Source organism: Oncorhynchus masou, chromosome 1, assembly GCF_036934945.1.
Source record: "Oncorhynchus masou masou isolate Uvic2021 chromosome 1, UVic_Omas_1.1, whole genome shotgun sequence".
Taxonomy (NCBI): domain Eukaryota; kingdom Metazoa; phylum Chordata; class Actinopteri; order Salmoniformes; family Salmonidae; genus Oncorhynchus; species Oncorhynchus masou.
This window is the reverse complement of record NC_088212.1, coordinates 7825116-7847676: the sequence shown is the minus strand read 5'-3', so window position 1 is coordinate 7847676 and position 22561 is coordinate 7825116. Positions and strand designations below refer to the sequence as shown.

Sequence of the window (22561 nt, the reverse complement as noted above, 5' to 3'; positions counted from 1 at the left end):
GGGTATAGAGTCAGAAACCTTATCAAAACATATAGGCCTATGGGCTAAGACTACATGAGGTGTGCGACTAGGATTTGAAAAATTTGCACAAAAAAAAGGCATACGCTGTTCCTTGCCTTACTGCACATGCTGGGCATCATTCGCAAGTTACAATACATCATCCTAAAGTGATAGGCTAATATTGTCACCCCCCTCCCCCATCAGACTATTCTTAATTGAATGTTGTCTTGAGAAATACTAAATAATATGTGTGTGAAATTAGTTTTGATTTAGAAAGGACCATTTTCATGCACCTGTCTCAAACAGGGGTAAGGGAGAAAAATAGATGTGTCATCTATGCACTTTTATAGCGAATGGAGGACGCTTTTCCAGTGGTTCATTTTCATGCCAGCTAGCTAGGCTATACTCCTGTTGTAAAGACAAACTATGAGCTTAATATAAGGAATGCCGATAAATAGTAGGCCTAGCCTATAGAAAGCTGATGGGATGCTCTTATTTCTAGTAGAGGCCATCACTATGTTCTCTCACGCAATTCCTTTAGAAATGTTGCACAACATGAACTCATGGGATCTAATGAAGTGTTTGATAAGCAAGCAAGTAAGGTAGGCTACTAACGACCATCAGAGGAACAGAGACAGAAAGAGAGTGAGAGAGAGACAGAAAGACAGAGAGAAAAAAGACAGGAAGCTAGAACAGGCAGAGAGACTTGCAGCTAGAACAGGCAGAGACAGACAGCTAGACAGGCAGAGAGACAGGCAGCTAGACAGGCAGAGAGACAGGCAGCGAGACAGGCAGCGAGACAGGCAGCGAGACAGGCAGCGAGACAGGTAGAGAGACAGGCAGCGAGACAGGTAGAGAGACAGGCAGCGAGACAGGCAGCGAGACAGGCAGCAAGACAGGCAGAGAGACAGGCAGAGAGACAGGCAGCGAGACAGGCAGCGAGACAGGTAGCGAGACAGGCAGCGAGACAGGTAGAGAGACAGGTAGAGAGACAGGTAGAGAGACAGGTCTTACCTTGGCCTCTCTGGAGGTCTTAGTCATGTTGACAAACATCTGTCCCACCTCTCTGTCAAAGACCCTCACCCTGTCCCAGTCCAGAGTCAGTGGAGACTCTTTCCCTTTGAAAACCTACAGAACAACATTACATTTATTATGTCAGACTAATGGCTCTTTGAGCACCTGTTTGGTTCTGAGAGTATCCGAGGTCATCTTTGGGTGTTGTTGAGGGAGAAGGCTCAGGATATGAAATATTTACTCAAAGAAAGCACCCCATTCTCACATGAAACCCTCTGACAGGCTTTTTCTGGTGGGAACTCGCCTTAGCCTGTATGACAGTGGAGGCTGAGTGAGAGGAGCTCAAGGAGGATGGGCTCATTGTAATGGCTGAAATGGAATAAATGGTACAGATTCAAACATGTTTTCCATATGTTTGATGGGTTTAATGCCTTTCAATTTATTCCATTCCAGCCATTACAATGAGCACATCCTCCTATATCGCCATCCACCAGCCTTCATTGCTGTAACACACAGTAGGTCTCTGGTTTGAGGAACTGGATCTAGGGTCAAGGTTAGGTTCGAGGTTAGGGTTGAGGTTAGCCTTAAAGGAATACTTCAGTATTTTTTTTATTTTTTTGTTACATCGAATAATCCTGATGTATCTTTTTAAAGACTCGGTTTAGGGTTGGGGGCTCACCTTAGCCTGTATGACCCAGTAGGTCTCTGGTTTGAAGGACTGGATCTTGTCGTGGCGCTCCACACAGAAGCCCAGTGTGGGGGTCTGACATGGCCCAAAGGAGATCAGGGATGAGTCCAGGTTACCATATTTACCCTGGAAGTACTTGGTCTGGAACCTGGAACACATTCCAAGAAACAGGATAGCACCACTGGCGTCAGCATAGTTGACACAATAACCTCAACATTGGCTGAATTAAAATCAGTCAAACAAACAAATCCTCTCTCCTCGCCTTCCTTGCACTGATCTGAAATAACTGACCAGGTGAAAGCCTGCCTGATGAGGGTAGGAAGGTCTAGGGTAGTATAGTTTAGTCTAGGGTAGTGTAATTGAGTATAGTCTAGGGTAGGAGAGTCTAGGGTAGGAAAATGGAGTCTAGGGTAGGGCAGTCTAGGGTGGGGCAGTCTAGGGTGGGGCAGTCTAGGGTAGGGCAGTCTAGGGTAGGGCAGTCGAGTATAGTCTAGGGTAGGAGAGTCTAGAGTAGGGAAATGGAGTCTAGGGTAGGTAATTCACAAGCATTTCGCTACACTCGCATTAACATCTGCTAACCATGTGTATGTGACAAATAAAATTTGATTTGATTTGAAATGGAGTCTAGGGTAGGGTAATGTAGAGTTGTGTATTTTTGTGTAGAGTTGTGTATTTTTGTGTAGGGTAGGTTAGTGTAGGGTTGTGTAGGATAGTGTAGGGGTGTGTAGGATGGTGTAGGATAGTGTAGGGTAGGGTTGTGTAGGATAGTGTAGGGTTGTGTAGGATAGTGTAGGGTTGTGTAGGGTTGTGTAGGGTAGGGTTGTGTAGGGTAGGGTTGTGTAGGGTAGGGTTGTGTAGGATAGTGTAGGGTTGTGTAGGGTAGTGTAGGATAGTGTAGGGTAGGGTTGTGTAGAGTTGGGTTGTGTAGAGTTGGGTTGTGTAGGATAGTGTAGGATAGTGTAGGTTTGTGTAGGATTGTGTAGGGTTGTGTAGGATAGGGTTGTGTAGGATAGTGTAAGATAGAGTAGGGTTGTGTAGGATAGTGTAGGGTTGCGTAGGATAGTGTAGGGTTGTGTAGGGTTGTGTAGGATAGTGTAGGTTTGTGCAGGATTGTGCAGGGTTGTGCAGGATAGTGTAGGATAGGGCTGTGCAGGACAGTGTAGGATAGAGTAGGGTTGTGCAGGACAGAGCAGGGCTGCGTGAGGACAGTGTAGGGTTGTGTAGGGTTGGGTTGTGCAGGGTTGGGCTGTGCAGGGTTGTGCAGGACAGTGTAGGGTTGTGCAGGATAGTGTAGGGTTGTGTAGTGTAGGGTTGTGTAGGGTAGGGTTGTGTAGGGCAGTGTAGGGTTGTGTAGGATAGTGTAGTGCAGGGCTGTGCAGGGCAGTGTAGGGTGTGCAGGGCAGGGCTGTGTAGGGCAGACAGTGTAGGATAGTGCAGGGTTGCGCGAGGACAGTGTAGGGTTGTGTAGGTTTGTGCAGGATAGTGTAGTGATTGTGTAGGGCAGGGCTGTGCAGGGCAGGATTGTGTAGGGCTGTGCAGGGTTGGGCTGTGTAGGGTTGTGCAGGATAGTGTAGGGCTGTGCAGGACAGTGTAGGGCAGTGCAGGGTTGTGTAGTGCAGGGTTGCAGACAGTGTAGGGCCGCGAGGACAGTGCAGGGCTGCGAGGACAGTGCAGGGATTGCGTGAGGATAGGTGCAGGACTGTGTAGGGTTGTGTAGTGTAGGGCAGGGTAGTGCAGGGCTGTGCAGTGCAGGGTTCAAGGTAGGGTTGTGCAGGGTTGGGCTGTGTAGGGTTGTGCAGAGTAGTGTAGGGTTGTGTAGAGTAGTGTAGAGTTGTGTAGGGCTGTGTAGGGTTGTGTAGTGTAGGGTTGTGTAGGGTAGTGTAGTGTAGGGTAGTGTAGTGTAGGGTTGTGTAGGGTAGTGTAGTGTTGTGTAGGGCAGTGTAGGGTTGTGTAGGGTTGTGTAGTGTAGGGTTGTGTAGTGTAGGGTTGTGTAGTGTAGGGTTGTGTATTGTAGGGTTGTGTAGGGTTGTGTATTGTAGGGTTGTGTATTGTAGGGTTGTGTAGGGTTGTGTACAGTAGTGTATTGTAGGGTTGTGTATTGTAGGGTTGTGTAGGGTTGTGTAGGGTAGTGTATTGTAGTGTAGGGTAGGTTGTGTAGGGTGGTGTAGGGTAGTGTTGTGTAGGGTAGTATAGGGCTGTGTAGGGTAGTGTAGGGTTGTGTAGGGTAGTGTAGGGTAGTGTTGTGTAGGGTAGTATAGGGTTGTGTAGTGTAGTGTATTGTAGGGTTGTGTAGTGTAGGGTTGTGTAGGGTAGTGTAGGGAAGTGTAGGGTTGTGTAGGGTAGTGTAGGGTTGTGTATTGTAGTGTAGTGTATTGTAGGGTTGTGTAGGGTAGTGTAGGGTAGTGTAGGGTAGTGTAGGGTTGTGTAGGGTTGTGTAGGGTAGTGTAGGATAGTGTAGTGTAGTGTAGGGTAGTGTATTGTAGTGTATTGTAGTGTTGTGTAGGGTAGTGTATTGTAGTGTTGTGTAGGGCTTCGGTGGCATGGTAGCCTAGTGGTTAGAGCATTGGACTAGAAACTGAAAGGTTGCAAGTTCAAATCCCTGAGCTGACAAGGTACAAAATCTGTCGTTCTGCCCCTGAACAGGCAGTTAACCCACTGTCTTCCTAGGCCGTCATTGAAAATAAGAATTAGTTCTTAACTGACTTGGTTAAATAAAGGTAAAATAAATAAAAATAGGGTAGTGTATTGTAGTGTTGTGTAGGGTAGTGTACCAGGCGAAGGCCAACTCGCTGTATATTTGGGGTGTGTTGTCGGTCGTGTGGTGTACCGGGTGAATGCACAGCCAATGCGCAGGTCCAGCTCCTGCCGGGCGTCTACGGACAGAGCCCGTTACGGTTGGGCTCTCCCAGCTTATTCATGGCTGCCCAGATGTCTGTGTCGGTGATGGAGCTGAACTTGGCTCGGTAGACGGTCCGTTCACTGCCGTATGGACGGTTCATCACCGGCTCAATGGCGTCCAGGACCTGGGAAAGTAACAACCTTGTAATAACTGTTATGAATAAGCTTTACGAAAAACACTTTCCAACCTAGAGAGAGGGTTAAGACCAGCAGCAGAGAGGGTGGGTTAAGACCAGCAGCAGAGAGGCTGGGTTAAGACCAGCAGCAAGGAGCGGCTGGGTTAAGACCAGCAGCAAGGAGAGGCTGGGTTAAGACCAGCAGCAAGGAGAGGCTGGGTTAAGACCAGCAGCAGAGAGGCTGGGTTAAGACCAGCAGCAAGGAGAGGCTGGGTTAAGACCAGCAGCAAGGAGAGGCTGGGTTAAGACCAGCAGCAAGGAGAGGCTGGGTTAAGACCAGCAGCAAGGAGAGGCTGGGTTAAGACCAGCAGCAAGGAGAGGCTGAGTTAAGACCAGCAGCAAGGAGAGGGTGGGTTAAGACCAGCAGCAAGGAGAGGGTGGGTTAAGACCAGCAGCAAGGAGAGGCTGGGTTAAGACCAGCAGCAAGGAGAGGCTGGGCTAAGACCAGCAGCAAAGAGAGGCTGGATAGACCAGCAGCAGAGAGGGTGGATTAAGAGCAGCAGCAAGAGAGGGTGGGTTAAGACCAGCAGCAAGGAGAGGGTGGGTTAAGACCAGCAGCAAGGAGAGGCTGGGTTAAGACCAGCAGCAAGGAGAGGCTGAGTTAAGACCAGCAGAAGGAGAGGCTGGGTAAGACCAGCAGCAGCGGAGGAGGTGGGTTAAGACCAGCAGCGCGAGAGGCTGAGTTAAGACCAGCAGCAAGGAGAGGCTGGGTTAAGACCAACAGTAAAGGAGAGGCTGGGTTAAGACCAGCAGCAAGGAGAGGCTGGGTTAAGACCAGCAGCAAGGAGGCTGGGTTAAGACCAGCAGCAAGGAGAGGCTGGGTTAAGACCAGCAGCAAGGAGAGGGCTGGAGTTAAGACCAGCAACAAGGAGAGGCTAAGACCAGCAGACCAGGCAGCAAGGGAGAGAGGCTGGGTTAAGACCAGCAGCAAGGAGAGGCTGGGTTAAGACCAGCAGCAAGGAGAGGCTGGGTTAAGACCAGCAGCGGGAGAGGCTGGGTTAAGACCAGCAGCAAAGGAGAGGCTGGGTTAAGACCAGCAGCAAGGAGAGGCTGGGTTAAGACCAGCAGCAAGGAGAGGTGGGTTAAGACCAGTAGCAAGGAGAGGCTGGGTTAAGACCAGCAGCAAGGAGAGGCTGGGTTAAGACCAGCAAGAGAGGTGGCTAAGACCAGCAGCAAGGAGAGGCTGGGGACCAGAGCAAGAGAGGCTGGGTTAAGACCAGCAGCAAGGAGAGGGTGGGTTAAGACCAGCAGCAAGGAGAGGCTGGGTTAAGACCAGCAGCAAGGAGAGGCTGGGTTAAGACCAGCAGAAGGAGAGGGTGGGTTAAGACCAGCAGCAAGGAGAGGCTGGGTTAAGACCAGCAGCAAGGAGAGGCTGGGTTAAGACCAGCAGCAAGGAGAGGCTGCTTAAGACCAGCAGCAAGGAGAGGCTGAGTTAAGACCAGCAGCAAGGAGAGGGTGGGCCAAGACCAGCAAGGAGAGGGTGGGTTAAGACCAGCAGCAAGGAGAGGCTGAGTTAAGACCAGCAGCAAGGAGAGGCTGGGTTAAGACCAGCAGCAAGGAGAGGTGGATTAAGACCAGCAGCAGAGAGGGTGGGTTAAGACCAGCAGCAAGGAGAGGCTGGGTTAAGACCAGCAGCAAGGAGAGGCTGGATTAAGACCAGCAGCAGAGAGAGGTTGGGTTAAGAGCAGCAGCAAGAGAGGCTGAGTTAAGACCAGCAGCAAGGAGAGGCCACAGACCAGCAGCAAGGAGAGGCAGAGCAAGGAGGCTGAGTTAAGAGCAGCAAGGAGAGGCTGAGTTAAGACCAGCAGCAAGGAGAGGCTGAGTTAAGACCAGCAGCAAGGAGAGGGTGGGTTAAGACCAGCAGCAAGGAGAGGCTGAGTTAAGACCCAGCGAGAGGCTGGGTTAAGACCAACAGCAAGGAGAGAGGCGCAAGACCAGCAGCAAGGAGGCTGGGTTAAGACCAGCAGCAAGGAGAGCTCGTTAAGACCAGCAGCAAGGAGAGGCTGGGTTAAGACCAGCAGCAAGGAGAGGCTGAGTTAAGACCAGCAACAAGGAGAGGCTGGGTTAAGACCAGCAGCAAGGAGAGGGTGGGTTAAGACCAGCAGCAAGGAGAGGCTGGGTTAAGACCAGCAGCAAGGAAGGAGGAGGCTGGGTTAAGACCAGCAGCAAGAGAGGGTGGGTTAAGACCAGCAGCAAGGAGAGGCTGGGTTAAGACCAGCAGCAAAGAGAGGCTGGGTTAAGACCAGCAGCAGAGAGGGTGGGTTAAGCAGCAGCAAGAGAGGCTGTTAAGACCAGCAAGGAGAGGCTGGGTTAAGACCAGCAGCAAGGAGAGGCTGAGTTAAGACCAGCAGCAAGGAGAGGGTGGGTTAAGACCAGCAGCAAGGAGAGGCTGAGTTAAGACCAGCAGCAAGGAGAGGGTGGGTTAAGACCAGCAGCAAGGAGAGGTAAGACCCAGAGGAGGCTGGGTTAAGACCAGCAGCAAGGGAGAGGCTGGGTTAAGACCAGCAGCAAGAGAGGCTGGGCTAAGACCAGCAGCAAGGAGAGGCTGAGTTAAGACCAGCAGCAAGGAGAGGCTGAGTTAAGACCAGCAACAAGGAGAGGCTGGGTTAAGACCAGCAGCAAGGAGAGGGTGGGTTAAGACCAGCAGCAAGGAGAGGCTGGGTTAAGACCAGCAGCAAGGAGAGGCTGGGTTAAGACCAGCAGCAAGGAGAGGGTGGGTTAAGACCAGCAGCAAGGAGAGGCTGGGTTAAGACCAGCAGCAAAGAGAGGCTGGGTTAAGACCAGCAGCAGAGAGGGTGGGTTAAGAGCAGCAGCAAGGAGAGGGTGGGTTAAGACCAGCAGCAAGGAGAGGCTGGGTTAAGACCAGCAGCAAGGAGAGGCTGGGTTAAGACCAGCAGCAAGGAGAGGCTGAGTTAAGACCAGCAGCAAGGAGAGGCTGGGTTAAAGCCAGCAGCAGAGAGGGTGGGTTAAGACCAGCAGCAAGGAGAGGCTGGGTTAAGACCCGCAGCAAGGAGAGGCTGGGTTAAGACCAGCAGCAAGGAGAGGCTGGGTTAAGACCAGCAGCAAGGAGAGGCTGGGTTAAGACAAACAGCAGAGAGGGTTGGTTAAGCCCAGCAGCAAGGAGAGGCTGGGTTAATACCAGCAGCAAGTGACGCCTCTAGCACTGCAGTGCCTTAGACCGCCGAGCCACTCGGGAAGGCCCTGCTGTAGTGACACAGCCTGGGATCGAACCCGGATCTGTAGTGACACAGCCTGGGATTGAACCCAGATCTGTAGTGACGCCACTAGCACTAGAGAACGTGAATGTTGGATTGGGGTTACCTCAAAGCAGATGTTCTCTCCTCTTTGTCACAGTCCAACCACAAAACCACGTAGTCACATCCCTTGCCTTCAACCTGGAGAAAGACAGTGACAGAATTATTGTTTATTATTTTTTTTACAAAGGAGACCAATCAACTGATAGAGGGGGGGGGGGGCTGGAACAGCTACATGAACAATTGACAGGAAAACGACCCTGTTTCCAAAGGTCAAACCCCTTCAGCTGTGACTAGAGACACAGACGAACCTGTAGGAACTTGACCATGTTGAGTTTGGGGTTGGCCTCCTTCTTCTCAGTAGGGGCTTTAGTGAAGAGTTCAGCTGGATCCACCTTGTCCCAGTTATTATACTTCCCTGGAGAGAGGGAGAGGGGGACAGAACAGGCACCGGAGTTATCAACTCATCCCACTAAGATTTGAGACACAGATTCAATCAAGTCAAAAAATTCTAAGATTTAGCCTAAAATCAACAACAACAAAAACCTACCTATGAAATCCAGACTCATCACGTGCCCACACACCGATGTCATCTTAAGCGCACGCTCTGGCCTGAGAAAGTGCCCATGTACTGGGACCGAACATGTCTGCTGAGACCTTTGGGACTGGAGCAGCTGCCTGGAGGTTAAGAAGAGAAACATGAGGAGTTAAACTGGATCTATGGCGTCTCCTAAATGGCACACTACTCCCTATTGGTTGGCACTATATAGTGTTATGGTTCCATTTGGGACACACACACACACCCAGTCAACATTGTAGACTATATACTCTGAACCACTTGATGAAAAGAGCCAACAGAGGAACATACAAAATCCATCCTTCATTCATTAGAGAAAATAGTGTGACTTGTAAAAGGTGGTAATTCTCCCAGACTACCCGAGGAGACTACCCGAGGAGACTACCCGAGGAGACTACCCGAGGAAACCACCCGAGGAAACTACCCGAGGAGACTACCCGAGGAGACTACCCGAGGAGACTACCCCGAGGAGACTACCCCGAGGAGACTACCCAGAGGAGACTACCAGAGGAGACTACCAGAGGAGACTACCAGAGGAGACTACCAGAGGAGACTACCAGAGGAGACTACCCGAGGAGACCATCCGAGGAGACTACCCGAGAACACTTCCCGAGGACACTACCCGAGGACACTACCCGAGGAGACTACCCGAGGAGACTACCCGAGGACACTACCCGAGGACACTACCCGAGGACACTACCCGAGGACACTACCCGAGGACACTACCCGAGGACACTACCCTTGTTTAAAAAAATACCTTTTGAGGACCCATCTGGTCTACATGAGACAAGATGTGAAATGGAAACGCTACCTAGCTGACTTGCCTTGGTCAAACTAATCAAATATTTTTGTAGAAATGTCACGACTTATTGAAAATACAGATTCAAACTATTTCGGGAGGTTATTTTACACAACTAAAAAAAAACGGAACCTAATAGCATGATTCAACTCTTGTTAAAAAAAAGGGATTTCAAAGTATATCAAGGCTAAACCATAGCGGAAACTACTTCCTTCCCTGACCCTGTCATGGGGCTCATACTACCTGAGCTAAACGCCACGTCGTGACAAAGTAATGTTAATGACATGCCTCTCTCAAGGCTGAATGCTAATGGCGGAACATGCAGGGTAAAGACCATGGTAATGAGAGACACAAATGTCAGTGACTGAGTGACCCCCCCCTTTCTCTTTCTACCCATCTTCTAGCTGTGAAGCTGACCCCCACCACCCTTACAATCCCAGGTGCATAACATCCCTGGTTCGAGACGATGGACATCAGCTCTGAACGAACCAAAGGGTACCAAGAGCAGCAGCAGCCGAGACAGAAAGCTACAGAAAGGCACAGAACAGCAGAGGCAGAAAGAGATTCCAGAACCGGAAGCCAAAACTCATTCCAGAACTCAACATGCAACAGCTCCAGGTGAGATATAAAGAGTTCCATAACAACAAAAGCTGTAACTGGTGCGGCAGGGTAGCCTAGTGGTTAGAGTTGGACTAGTAACCAAAAGGTTGCAAGTTCAAATCCCCGAGCTGACAAGGTACAAATCTGTCGTTCTGCCCCTGAACAGGCAGTTAACCCACTGTTCCTAGGCCCATTGAAAATAAGAATTTGTTCTTAACTGACTTGCCTAGTAAAATAAAATACAGAATAAAACTAGCCAGTGGTACTACTACTGAGTGATCGGGCTGAGAATTTTCTTTTTTTATGGAAGGTCAAAAACCGTCAAATTAATTACTCATTTGAGTTTTGATTAGAATGTTTTTATGGTACAAGAGTTGAATGTAAGAGCTAGGAATTTTCTGGCATTTGGACAAATTCCTTTAACAGATTACAGAGATGATAAAAAATAAAAAGTAATTTAAAGCTTAAGGCTAGTTTTTTGTATTTAGTTGCACAGATGTAATGTGTAATCCCCTGTTTTTTTATATCCACTCAGCTTCAGCTGCCAGTAGCCTAATGACAGGGCATTATATCATTAAACCAGAGACAGTACATCCCCTGGGTTTACCAATGATATTCAACCCCTTGTGTTTTTTGTGTTCAGCTCCAACTCAACATTGATACTCAAAACTCTGTGTTTTCTCCCTGTGTGTTTTCCTATGCAGCACCTGCGCCTGCTGTTCCTGTGCATGCTGGCCCTGCGTCAGTGCCTGTGTGTGCCCCTGGGTGGCCAGTGTGTGGACGAGAGCTTCTGCACGAGCAGCCTGCAGGAGTACCACGCACAGCTCGTCAGCCTGCCCAACCGCCTTAACGAACGCAGTGTAGCCGCCTGGAACCACGCGGTGAGTAACCTTCACTGTACAGATGGACTGATTGGGAGAATGTATTAGACTATTAAAATGCATGTACAGCCACACACTTATGAGTGCTGAATCAACAATGCATCCTTGGATACTCGGCTTCTGAGACCGTGTGTAATGCACGTTTCCATTCTAGGACATTTTCTTCTTCCTTTAATTGTGGCTTGGTTCCGAGTCTGACAATCGTGTTGTTTCTTCTTCCTCCTTCCAGGGAAACATTGACTTGAACCGGGTGCCTCCGGTCCTTTATGAAGCCAACTGCCTTGAAAGCCACTCCTGTAAGGGTCTGACAGCACCCTCAGGTTAGAGACCATCCCCATCACTCAGGATGCCCGTGCTGAGGAAAACCCCCGCTGTACCTCCTTCTCCTGGAGTTCGAGCCATCAATATAGCCTGTATATGCCAACTTCCAGACAAAGTGGATTTCTAACCGATCGATTCTGAAATATTAAAAGTATTTATTTATTGGGCTATAAATGTTGAGGCTATAAATTAGATTGAATGTGTTTTGAATGTTTGTTTGTTTTTTGATAGTAGGGTAAAAATTATTATTATTATTGTTGTTGTTGTTGTTGTTATTGTTGTTGACATCACTCAGCATAAGTTCCAACTCTCATGTTAGTTGTTTTACCACAATGACATCGAAATGCATTGTTCATTGGTCAAGAAGAAGTCAACTGTTCCCTATCATCTATTAAAGGCTTAAAACAGAAAAATAAACTACTTTTAGCACCAAAAGCGCGTGTTTCTCTGTTGCTTTACATGAAGTTAATCATATTAGATAAGGAGTTACTCACAAGATGAACGATAACTAACTACTGCTGCTGCTGCTGTCTTTTCCTGGTACGTTGTTGTTGATTCCTAGCATGCTAGGTGTTTACAATAAGGAAGCTAGCTAGTTGCTTTAACATAGTAAACATTAGAGATCACTTACCTTTTAGATAGGATTTTGGCAATTGATTGAGCCAGCGACGCTTCTCCGCCACCATCAAAACTGTCTTCATGACTGGAAACAGCACAGCGACACTAAGTTAGCTAGCCGGCTGAGAACAAATAGCTGCTATTTACAAAATGTAAATAACAAAATTATATTTAGATGTGATTATAAGTTCTAAGAAGCACAATTGCGGAAAAGCTAATTGTCAAGTTAGTGGCGAGCACAAAAGAAACACAACGCCGCCATGACAGTTTCTAGATGCTCTTCCGGTTGAAAGTGTAACCTAACCGGAAGTAGATACGACATATTGGTAAATTGATTATCGGCTTGGTATGGGTCGACAGAGCTGCAAGCGCTCACGCATTGGCCGTGAGACACACGCGTTTGATCCTATTCTCACACGACACACCTCTTAAATATCACGCATTGAAAAGTACTGCTTTTATTTTTTCTTAATGAGTCCATTGTATCGTCGGTGCGTTAACTTTTCAACTGTGCTCCAAAACGTTTTGAAGTAGGCGCATCTGCGACTGCAATTTAACATCATGAGCGTAACCTCTATCATTGTCTGTTATTTGTATATTGTTTTATTGTTATTATTATTATTAACAACAAATCAATACAAAGGTACATGGGGGAACACAAGTATATTTAAAGAATATACAAAGGACAATTGGGCTAGAGAGTACAATATCACATTACACAAGGACCTTGAGGGGCATACACGCATTTATACTTCTAACAGCTTTTTTGTTGGTCAAGTATTTAATTGTCTTAAAATATTTGTTTTTGTAAGGTAAGGAAATGTGGTGTTTTGTTTGTAAATGTACATTTTGTGACCATGACATTAGTCCTCAAAAATTATGAAATTCATTTACATTACATTTCAACTGATTTCTAAGTAAAGAATCCAAGCAGCACATCTCTCCATAATAGTGTGAAATCTTCATAAATGTGTTCAATTATAAATCTACTGATGTCTTACCACAGATGCCTTACATGAATACAATGCCAAAAAAAAAGATGGAACACTGTTTCTGTGTGGTCATTACAAAGATACAATTTGAATTTATTTATTTTTTAAACTTCATATACACTTTGAATTGATGTGTTATTTTAAACTTCATATACACTTCATATAGTGGTTGGCAGAATAATATTTATGAATAATTTCAAAATACATTCCCTTAATTGTGTTAATAAGTAGGTATGTGTGTGGCAACATCTTAACTTTTTCCAACATATCTTATCAATAAAATCATTCCAATAAGGCAGTGGCTCCCAAAATGTTTATAGTCCCGTAACCCTTCAAACATTCCACCTCCAGCTGGGCGTACCTCTAGCACCAGGGTCAGCTGTACCCCCTCTAGCACCAGGGTCAGCTGCGTACTCCCTCTAGCACCAGGGTCAGCTGTACCCCTCTAGTACCAGGGTCAGAGCCCTCGAATGTTGTTTTTTGCCATCATTGTAAACCAGCCACACACACTATTTGATACATTTATTAAACTTAAGAATGAGTGTGAGTTTTTGTCACAACCCAGCTCGTGGGAAGTGACAAAGAGCTCTTAAAGAGCTCCAGGGCACAAATAATAATAATATAATAATAATCAATAATTTTGCTCTTTGTTTAACCATCTTACATATAAAACCTTATTTGTTTATCGAAAATTGTGAATAACTCACCACGGGTTAATGAGAAGGGTGTGCTTGAAAAGATGCACATAACGGCAATGTTGGGTTGTATTTGGAGAGAGTCTCGGTCTTAAATCATTTTCCACACAGTCTGTGCCTGTATTTAGTTGTCATGCTAGTGAGGGCTGAGAATCCACTCTCACATAGGTATGTGGTTGCAAAGGGCATCAGTGTCTAACATGCTGACCACACCGCTCGCATCGCGTGCTGCGAGCTTTGCAAAATAAATGTACACTTACATGCGTCAATGAGCATCTGTGTTTGCAAGCTCTAAAATAGAAGTAAATTCTATTTGTGACACTGAACGCGGTGCAAGTCCTGCCTTTCCCATCTCCTCATTGGTTTATAGAAGCAGATACCCGCGTGCCATCTCCTCATTGGTTATCACCATGTGGGTGATTGAAAGTTGAACTGAGGTAGGTCAGTCGTGGGAATAATATAAACATTTAGATGCCAATCACCATATAAAGTCCAAAGAAGAAAAAGCCTGGAAGGAGGAGAGGTGACTAGAAACGATTCGGTTGACCGTTTTATGTGTCGATTAACTGTGGGAGGAGAGGACCTTGTGCATTTCAGGTAAAATAACAACTCAACATTTATATCCCAGGGAAAATTAGCTAGCAACAGCAAGCTAGCTAAATAGACAAATTAGCTAGCAACTGAAAGCAAGCTAGCTAAATTGGCATAAATGTTTAATGCTTTTCGACCTGTCCCAAAATTAATATAATTGGCACAGAGTTTGTTTTGATATTTCAAGCTATGTGTCGTGATTGCGTTTGGTGTGGAGGGACAATGTTGCACGATTGTGCATGCTCGTGTCCGCTCTGGGCATGGTGTTAACAGCGCGATTTGCTAAAGCAAGATACTCTGAGCGCAGCCCAATCCAGAAATCTGGCCGTGGCTTCTGATTGAATTACATTTTCACAGAACCGCTTGTTGCAATTTCGATGAGGGTCTCTTGTTCAGATATCGGTAAGTGGACTGGAGGCAGAGCATGAAAGGGATAACGAATCCAGTTGTTTGTGTCGTCCGTTTCAGCAAAGTACCTGCGTAATTGCGCACCCGGCTCACTCAGGTGCTTCGCTATATAACATTTGACATTGTCCATAAGCTAGAGTTCATTTGCACACAGAAAATCATACAATGATGGAAAGACCTGTGTGTTGTCCTTGTTAATGCAGACAGAGAAGAGCTCCAACTTGTCCCTGTAATCCTAGATTCAGATCATTCAGGCGAGAAAAAACATCACCCAGATAGGCCAGTTGTGTGAGAAACTTGTCATCATGCAAGCAGTCAGACAAGTGAAAATTATGGTCAGTAAAGAAAACTTTAAGCTCGTCTCTCAATTTAAAAAACGTGTTAATACTTTGCCCCTTAGGGCCTCCCTGGTGGCGCAGTGGTTAAGGGCGCTGTACTGCAGCGCCAGCTGTACCTCTGGGAAGCTCTGTGGCTTCCGGGTTAGATGCGCGCTGTGTTAAGCAGTGCTGCTTGGTTGGGTTGTGTATTGGAGGACGCATGACTTTCAACCTCTCCCGAACCCGTACGGGAGTTGTAGCGATGAGACAAGATAGTAGCTACTAACAATTGGACACCACAAAATTGGGGAGAAAACGGGGTAAAAATTCAACAAAAATAAATAAATAATAATAAATAAATCCTCTAAAATTAATAATGATAATAATAATACTTTGCCCCTTTGATAACCAGTGCACTTCTGTATGTTGTAATGCCCATATTATTGCATAGTGCAGAGAGTTCAGGGCCTTGCTTAAACAAAGTGAACCGTTTTCACTGTAGTGTCCATAACGTCATTCAAGCTGTCAGGCATTCCCTCGGCAGCAAGAGCCTCTAGGTGGATGCTGCAGTGTACCCAAGTGGCGTCGGGAGCAACTGCTGGCACGCACGTTACCCTCTACTATGTCTCTGTGTCATAGCTTTTGTGCCATCAGAACAGATACCAACATATCCATCAGTACAGATACCAACACATCTTGACCCCCAAAGTCCATTTGATGTCACAAAGCTGTCCAGTATTTTAAAGATATCCTCTCATGTTGTCCTGGTTTCCAGTGGTTTGCAGAAGAGGATGTCTTCCTAAACTGACCCCCCATAATCGTAACGTACATATACCAGGAGCTGTGCCAGGCCTGTTGACTCATCCAGCTGTAACAGACATATACCAGGAGCTGTGCCAGTCTGTTGACTCATCCAGCTGTAACAGACATACACCAGGAGCTGTGCCAGGCCTGTTGACTCATCCAGCTAACAGACATATACCAGAGCTGTGCCAGGCCTGTTGACTCATCCAGCTGTAACAGACATATACCAGAACTGTGCCAGGCCTGTTGACTCATCCAGCTGTAACATACATACACCAGGAGCTGTGCCAGGCCTGTTGACTCATCCAGCTGTAACAGATATATACCAGGAGCTGTGCCAGGCCTGTTGACTCATCCAGCTGTAACAGACATATACCAGGAGCTGTAACAGATATATACCAGGCCTGTTGACTCATCCAGCTGTAACATACATACACCAGGAGCTGTGCCAGGCCTGTTGACTCATCCAGCTGTAACAGACATATACCAGGAGCTGTGTCAGGCCTGTTGACTCATCCAGCTGTAACAGATATATACCAGGAGCTGTGCCAGTCTGTTGACTCATCCAGCTGTAACAGACATATACCAGGAGCTGTGCCACGTCTGTTGACTCATCCAGCTGTAACAGACATATACCAGGAGCTGTGATAGGCCTGCCACATCTGTTGACCCATCCAGCTGTAATGCATAGAATTCACTGGTTTGTATGCGAAGCAGTACTTGTTTCAAAACATCTCCTGCCATGTCACTGATGCATCGGGAAACAGTGTTGTTTGATGAAGACATTGTCTGTATAGTTGTTTGGCCTTTTCCCCCAGCATTGTCCCAGCCATATCCGCGGCAGCAGGAAGAATGAAGTCCTCGACAATAGTATGGGGCTTGCCTGCCCCAGCCACTAGTTAGCTCACCATATAAGATGCTTCCAGCCCCTTCTTATTAATGGTATCTGTTGCTTTTATACATGTCTTACTACTCGAAAGTGATCTTTATTCTCGCCCCAAAACTCCCATGGCTTATTTTTAAATTGTCATGTTTTTTTTCTAAATGTCTGCGCAAGAGTGAAGGTTTCATTGAGTTGTGAGATAATACTTTTACACATATAATACACTGTGGCTGAGGAAAGGCACTACTCCCAATATAAGTGAACCCCAAATCGACGTAGTTCTCATCGTATTTGCGCCTCTTCGATGGTCCAATGTCCCTGTCTGTTGTTCGGTGCTTTCCGGGGTAAAGGGTGGGCAGTAGCTCTGGGCTGCATCAGATTCACAACTGTCAGTGTCCATGCTTGCTGGGCTAACAACAAATGTAGAATTGCTGATGCTAGCATTGGATGTGCTCGTGGAAACAGAACAACTTGTGTCATCGTCAGGTGCAGGTGTAGTACTGCTGGTGGAAGCAGTACTACCAGTAGAGCAGGTATGTGTCTCTATGGATGCGGGACTTACTTTTTTTTTTAACCATTTATCAATTTTTGAGCAAACGGAATTAGCAGCAGCTACGTTTATTACATACAGACCGTTAAGAGAGTAACGGTTAACGTGATTGTATGTTCATTATTTGACTAAGCTACCTATATTTGACATTTTGTTGTTATTTCGCTGAACACTAAATGGTTTAATTTTATTTTTGGCAGTAAAACGAGGCTCCTCAGGTGAGAAAAAACCTCAAGCAAATGTATAGCCCTGTTTGAAAATGTAAATGGACTGTTTGAAAATGTGAAATTTTCCCCAAAGTTAAATTTATTTTTATATTTAATGTGAATCACATTTTTATTTGGCAGCATTGCAGTTTGGGAATACCTGCAATAAGGCATGACATAAGGTATAGACATCCTGTTGTAACAAGGCTCGTATTGTTGTTGAATGAACCAAAAGAAAAACAAATCTTTCCTGCTGATGAGTCAACAGGGTTATTTGTAGGTATGTTTTGAGACGTTCCTGGCTTGCTACAGCACTGTGAACCATGTCACATTGAAGCATACGATTGGTCTAGTTATGTATGGGATCAAGGGGATTGGATGCATTTTACTAAAGAAAAAAAACTCAAGATAAAGAGGCGCTGAATAGAGCGAGAACGTTCTCCGCTGAGTTTAACAAATATTATTATTATTTAAATGTTACCTTTATTTCATTGGCAAGTCAGCTAAGAACAAATTCTTATTTACAATGACAGCCTACCCTAGATGACGCTGGGCCAATTGTAAGGGGCCCCATGGATCTCCCAATCACGGCCGGATGTGATGCAGCCTGGACTCGAACCAGGTACTGCATGTGGAAACATGAAATATCTTCTCTCACACACACACACATGGACTGGAAGAGAGTATTCAGGATATTATAGCCACCACACACACACACACACAAATACAAATAACATAGACTACCCACAGGGTACACACTGGTTGACATTACATTGAACCAACGTAATAGACGTTGAATTCACGTCTGTGCCCAGTGGGTAATGATTAAAATACCAAAATTACAAAAGGAAAACATTATAATCATCCAGAGGCAGCTTAGCAGACAAACAATGTAATTGTCACAGCAGTTTACCGGCAGACGGAGCCGAGAGACCAGTGGCATCTATTGTGATGGACATTTAGTGGTGCATTAAAAAATGAGACCAGCGACAGTCAGGTTTGAATATATCAAGGAATGATATGCTGAATGGATGGGTTGGTGGGTTTAGTGGATGAATGAATGATTGAAATGAATGGAAAATGCAAATGATTTAGAATGTAGGCCGACCACAAAATGGTTGGAAACATATTATATTCTGTGTCACTAATGTGGAGAGCCGTGAAAGTAGAGAGTAGAAAAGTTCAAACCACATTAAGGACCACTTATTTGGGTCCCCTTAAAGGCTCATCGGTCACTACTGGCAACGCCCTACATTCTTGAGCATCCGTTGAAGACAATGAGGAGATATAGGGCCTTCTGAAAGTATTCAGACCCCTTTGACTTTTTGTTAGGTTACACCTGGGGTGGCAGCGTAGCCTAGTGGTTAGAGCGTTGACAGGTAACCGGAAGGTTGCAAGTTCAAATCCCTGCTGACAAGGTACAAGCCTGTTGTTCTGCCCCTCAAACAAGGCAGTTAACCCACTTTGCCATCATTGAAAATAAGAATTTTTTTTTAACTGACTTGCCGAGTAAAATAAAGAAATTCTAAAGTTGATTAATTTGTTTTTCCCCCTCATCAATCTATACACAATACCCCATAATGACAAAGCAAAAAACAAGTTTTTTAGAATTTTTGCTAATTTATAAAAAAAATATATAAAACTGAAACATTACATTTACTTAAGTATTCAGACCCTTTCTTAGTACTTTGCACCTTTGGCAGTGATTACAGTCTTCTGAGTTTCTTGGGGTGACTCTTGGCACACCTGTATTTGGGGATTTCTCCATTCTTCTCTGCAGATCCTCTCAATCTCTGTCAGGTTGGATGGGGAGTGTTGCTGCACAGCTATTTTCAGGTCTCTCCAGAGATGTTCCATTGGGTTCAAGTCTGGGCTCTGGCAGGGCCACCATGACATCTCAGAGACTCTGTCCCGAAGCCACATGTGTGTTGTCTTGCTGTGTGCTTAGGGTCGTTGTTCTGTTGAAGGTGAACCTTCAGCCCTCAGTCTGAGGTCCTGAGCTCTCTGGAGCAGGTTTTCATTAAGGACCTCTCTGTATTTTGCTCCGTTTATCTTTACCCCGATCCTGACTAGCATCCCAGTCCCTGTCGATGAAAACATCCCCACAGCATGATGCCCCCACCACTATTCTTCACCGTAGGGATGGTACCAGGCTTCTTCAAGATGCGACGCTTGGTATTCAGGCCAAATAGTTCAATTCTGGGTGGCATCAGACCAGAGAATCTTGTTTCATGGTCTGAGAGTCTTTAGGTGCCTTTTGGCAAACTCCAAGTGGGCTGTCATATGCCTTTTACTGAGGAGTGGTTTCCGTCTGTCACTCTTACCATAAATGCCTGATTGGTGGAATGCTGCAGAGATAGTTGTCCTTCTGGAAGGTTCTCCCATCTCCACAGAGGACGTCTGCAGCTCTGTCAGAGTGACCATTGGGTTCTTGGTGACCTCCCCTGACCAAGGCCCTTCTCCCCGATTGCTTAGTTTAGCTCAGCCAGCTCAAGGAAGAGTCTTGGTGGTTCCAAACTTCTTCCAATGAAGAATGATGGATGCCACTGTGTTCTTGGGACCTTCAATGCTGCAGAAATGGTCTGGCACTCCTTCCCCAGACTGTTACTCGACACAATCCTGTCTCAGAGCTTCTATGGACAATTCTTCTGACCTCATGGCTTGGTTTTGCTATCTGAAAACAAGACTCCCTAAATTTTATCAGCATATCGATTGCGCAACCAGGGGTGGAAAACCTTGATCACTGTTACTCTAACTTCCGCGACGCATATAAGTGTTCCTGCCCCCGCCCCTTTCGGAAAAGCTGACCACGACTCCATTTTGCTGATACCTGCCTACAGACAAAAACTAAAACAAGAAGCTCCCACGCTGAGGTCTGTCCAACGCTGGTCCGATCAAGCTGACTCCACACCCAAGACTGCTTCCATCACGTGGACTGGGACATGCTTCGTATTGCATCAGATAACAACATTGACGAATACGCTGATTCGGTGTGCGAGACCCACTCCAATTTGCTTACCGCCCAAATAGGTCCACAGACGATGCAATCTCAACCACACTGCACACTGCCCTAACCCATCTGGACAAGAGGAATACCTATGTGAGAATGCTGTTCATCGACGCAGCTCTGCATTTAACACCATAGTACCCTCCAAGCTCTTCATCAAGCTTGAGACCCTGGTCTCGACACCGCCCTGTGCAACTGAGTACTGGACTTCCTGACGCCGGCCCCAGGTGGTGAGGGTAGGTAACATCTCCTCCCCGCTGATCCCCAACACTGGGGCCCCACAAGGGTGCGTTCTGGAGCCCTCTCCTGTACTCCCTGTCTCACCCACGACTGCGTGGGCCATGCACGCCCAACTCAATCATCAAGTTTGCGGACGACACAACAGTGGTAGGCTTGATTACCAACAACGACGAGACGGCCTACAGGAGGAGGTGAGGGCCTCGGAGTGTGGTGTCAGGAAAATAACTACACACTCAACGTCAACAAAACCAAGGAGATGATTGTGGACTTCAGGAAACAGCAGAGGGAACACCCCCTATCCACATCGATGGAACAGTAGGAGAGAGTAGCAAGGAAGTTCCCTCGCATACACATCACAGACAAACTGAATTGGTCCACTCACACAGACAGCATCGTGAAGAAGGCGTAGCAGCGCCTTCAACCTCAGGAGGCTGAAGAAATCGGTTTGTCACCAAAAGCACTCACAAACTTCTACAGATGCACACGAGAGCATCCTGGCGGGCTGTATCACCGCCTGGTACGGCAACTGCTCCGCCTCAACCGTAGCGTTTCCAGAGGGGTAGTGAGGCCTGCACAACGCATCACCGGGGCAAACTACCTGGGCCTCCAGCAGGACACCTACACCACCCGATGTTAAGAAAGGCCATAAAGATCATCAAGGACATCAACCACCCGAGCCACTGCCTGTTCACCTCCCGCCTATCATCCAGAAGGCGAACGGTACAGGTGCATCAAAGCTGGGACTGAGAGACTGAAAACAGCTTCTATCTCAAGGCCTTCAGACTGTTAAACAGCCACCAATTAACATTGAGATGGCTGCTGCCAACACACTGGACACTGACTCAACTCCAGCCACTTTAATAATGGAAATTGATGGAGATGATAAATATATCACTAGCCACTTTTAAACAATGCTACCTTATATAATGTTACTTTTACCCTACATTATTCATCTCATATGCATACGTATATACTGTACTCTATATCATCGACTGCATCCTTATGTAATACCTGTATCACTAGCCACTTTAACTATGCCACTTTGTTTACATACTCATCTCATATATATATACTGTACTCGATACCATCTACTGTATCTTGCCTATGCTGTATCTGCCTATGCTGCTCTGTACCATCACTCATTCACTCATTCATCTACTGTATCTTGCCTATGCTGCTCTGTACCATCACTCATTCATATATCCTTATGTACATATTCTTTATCCCCTTACACTGTGTATAAGACAGTAGTTTAGGAATTGTTAGTTAGATTACTTGTTGGTTATTACTGCATTGTCGGAACTAGAAGCACAAGCATTTCGCTACACCGCATTGGGTAATGATTCTGCTAACCATGTGTATGTGACAAATAACATTTGATTTGATTTGATTGACATGCACTGTCAACTGTGGGACCTAAATGTGATTTGCAAATATTTGCTTTGTCATTATGGGGTATTGTGTGTAGATTGATGAGGGGAAACAAACAATTGAATCAATTTTTAGAATAAGGCTGAAAGGTAACAAAATGTGTAAAAAGTCATGGGGTCTGAATACTGAATTCACTGTAATCTCAAGGTTATTTTTTTTATAGTAGATGGCAGAAGAGGCTATCACAAATGTTTTGATGCTCTTTCATTCTGATTCGACCTTCACCATGGAACAGACGGGTGCTCAAATGACTGACAGTGGTGTCCCTGTAGAGAGTCTATTAAATTACTAACCTAACTTCTATGAGTAACTGAGTTTCAAGAGGCCTTAAAAGGTCAAATCAACAACAACAAAAGCCGAAATAAACCATCTTCATTTTTACTGTACTGTTCATGTATTTTAATACGCTGTTTATTTTAGAGAAATAAAAACGATATTACTGGCAGTAAACCATATGATGTCAACTGTTTCCCCTCTTGGTGACACTTCAGTTCTGAGAGTTGGGGTGGAGGCGCCACAGGGGAGAAGGGTGGGAGTTGGGGGGCATTAGGGATGAGAAGTGGTGAATATGGGGGTTGGGGGTGGGAGGGTGACTGGGGAAGGGGGTGACT

General features: G+C 46.2%; 1 protein-coding gene across 1 annotated transcript in view; it reads right to left on the bottom strand.

The window, feature by feature from the left end:
• The window catches only part of LOC135511868 (DNA topoisomerase 3-beta-1-like), a 31230-nt gene extending 22590 nt beyond the window's left edge, over positions 1–8640 (bottom strand). The window contains 7 exon segments of the mRNA XM_064933409.1: positions 1015–1128; positions 1694–1850; positions 4530–4590; positions 4593–4725; positions 8098–8171; positions 8342–8448; positions 8581–8640. Of these exon segments, the coding sequence (XP_064789481.1) occupies positions 1015–1128; positions 1694–1850; positions 4530–4590; positions 4593–4701 (441 nt within the window). The 5' untranslated portion in view covers positions 4702–4725; positions 8098–8171; positions 8342–8448; positions 8581–8640.
• Between the last annotated feature and the right edge of the window lie 13921 nt (positions 8641–22561).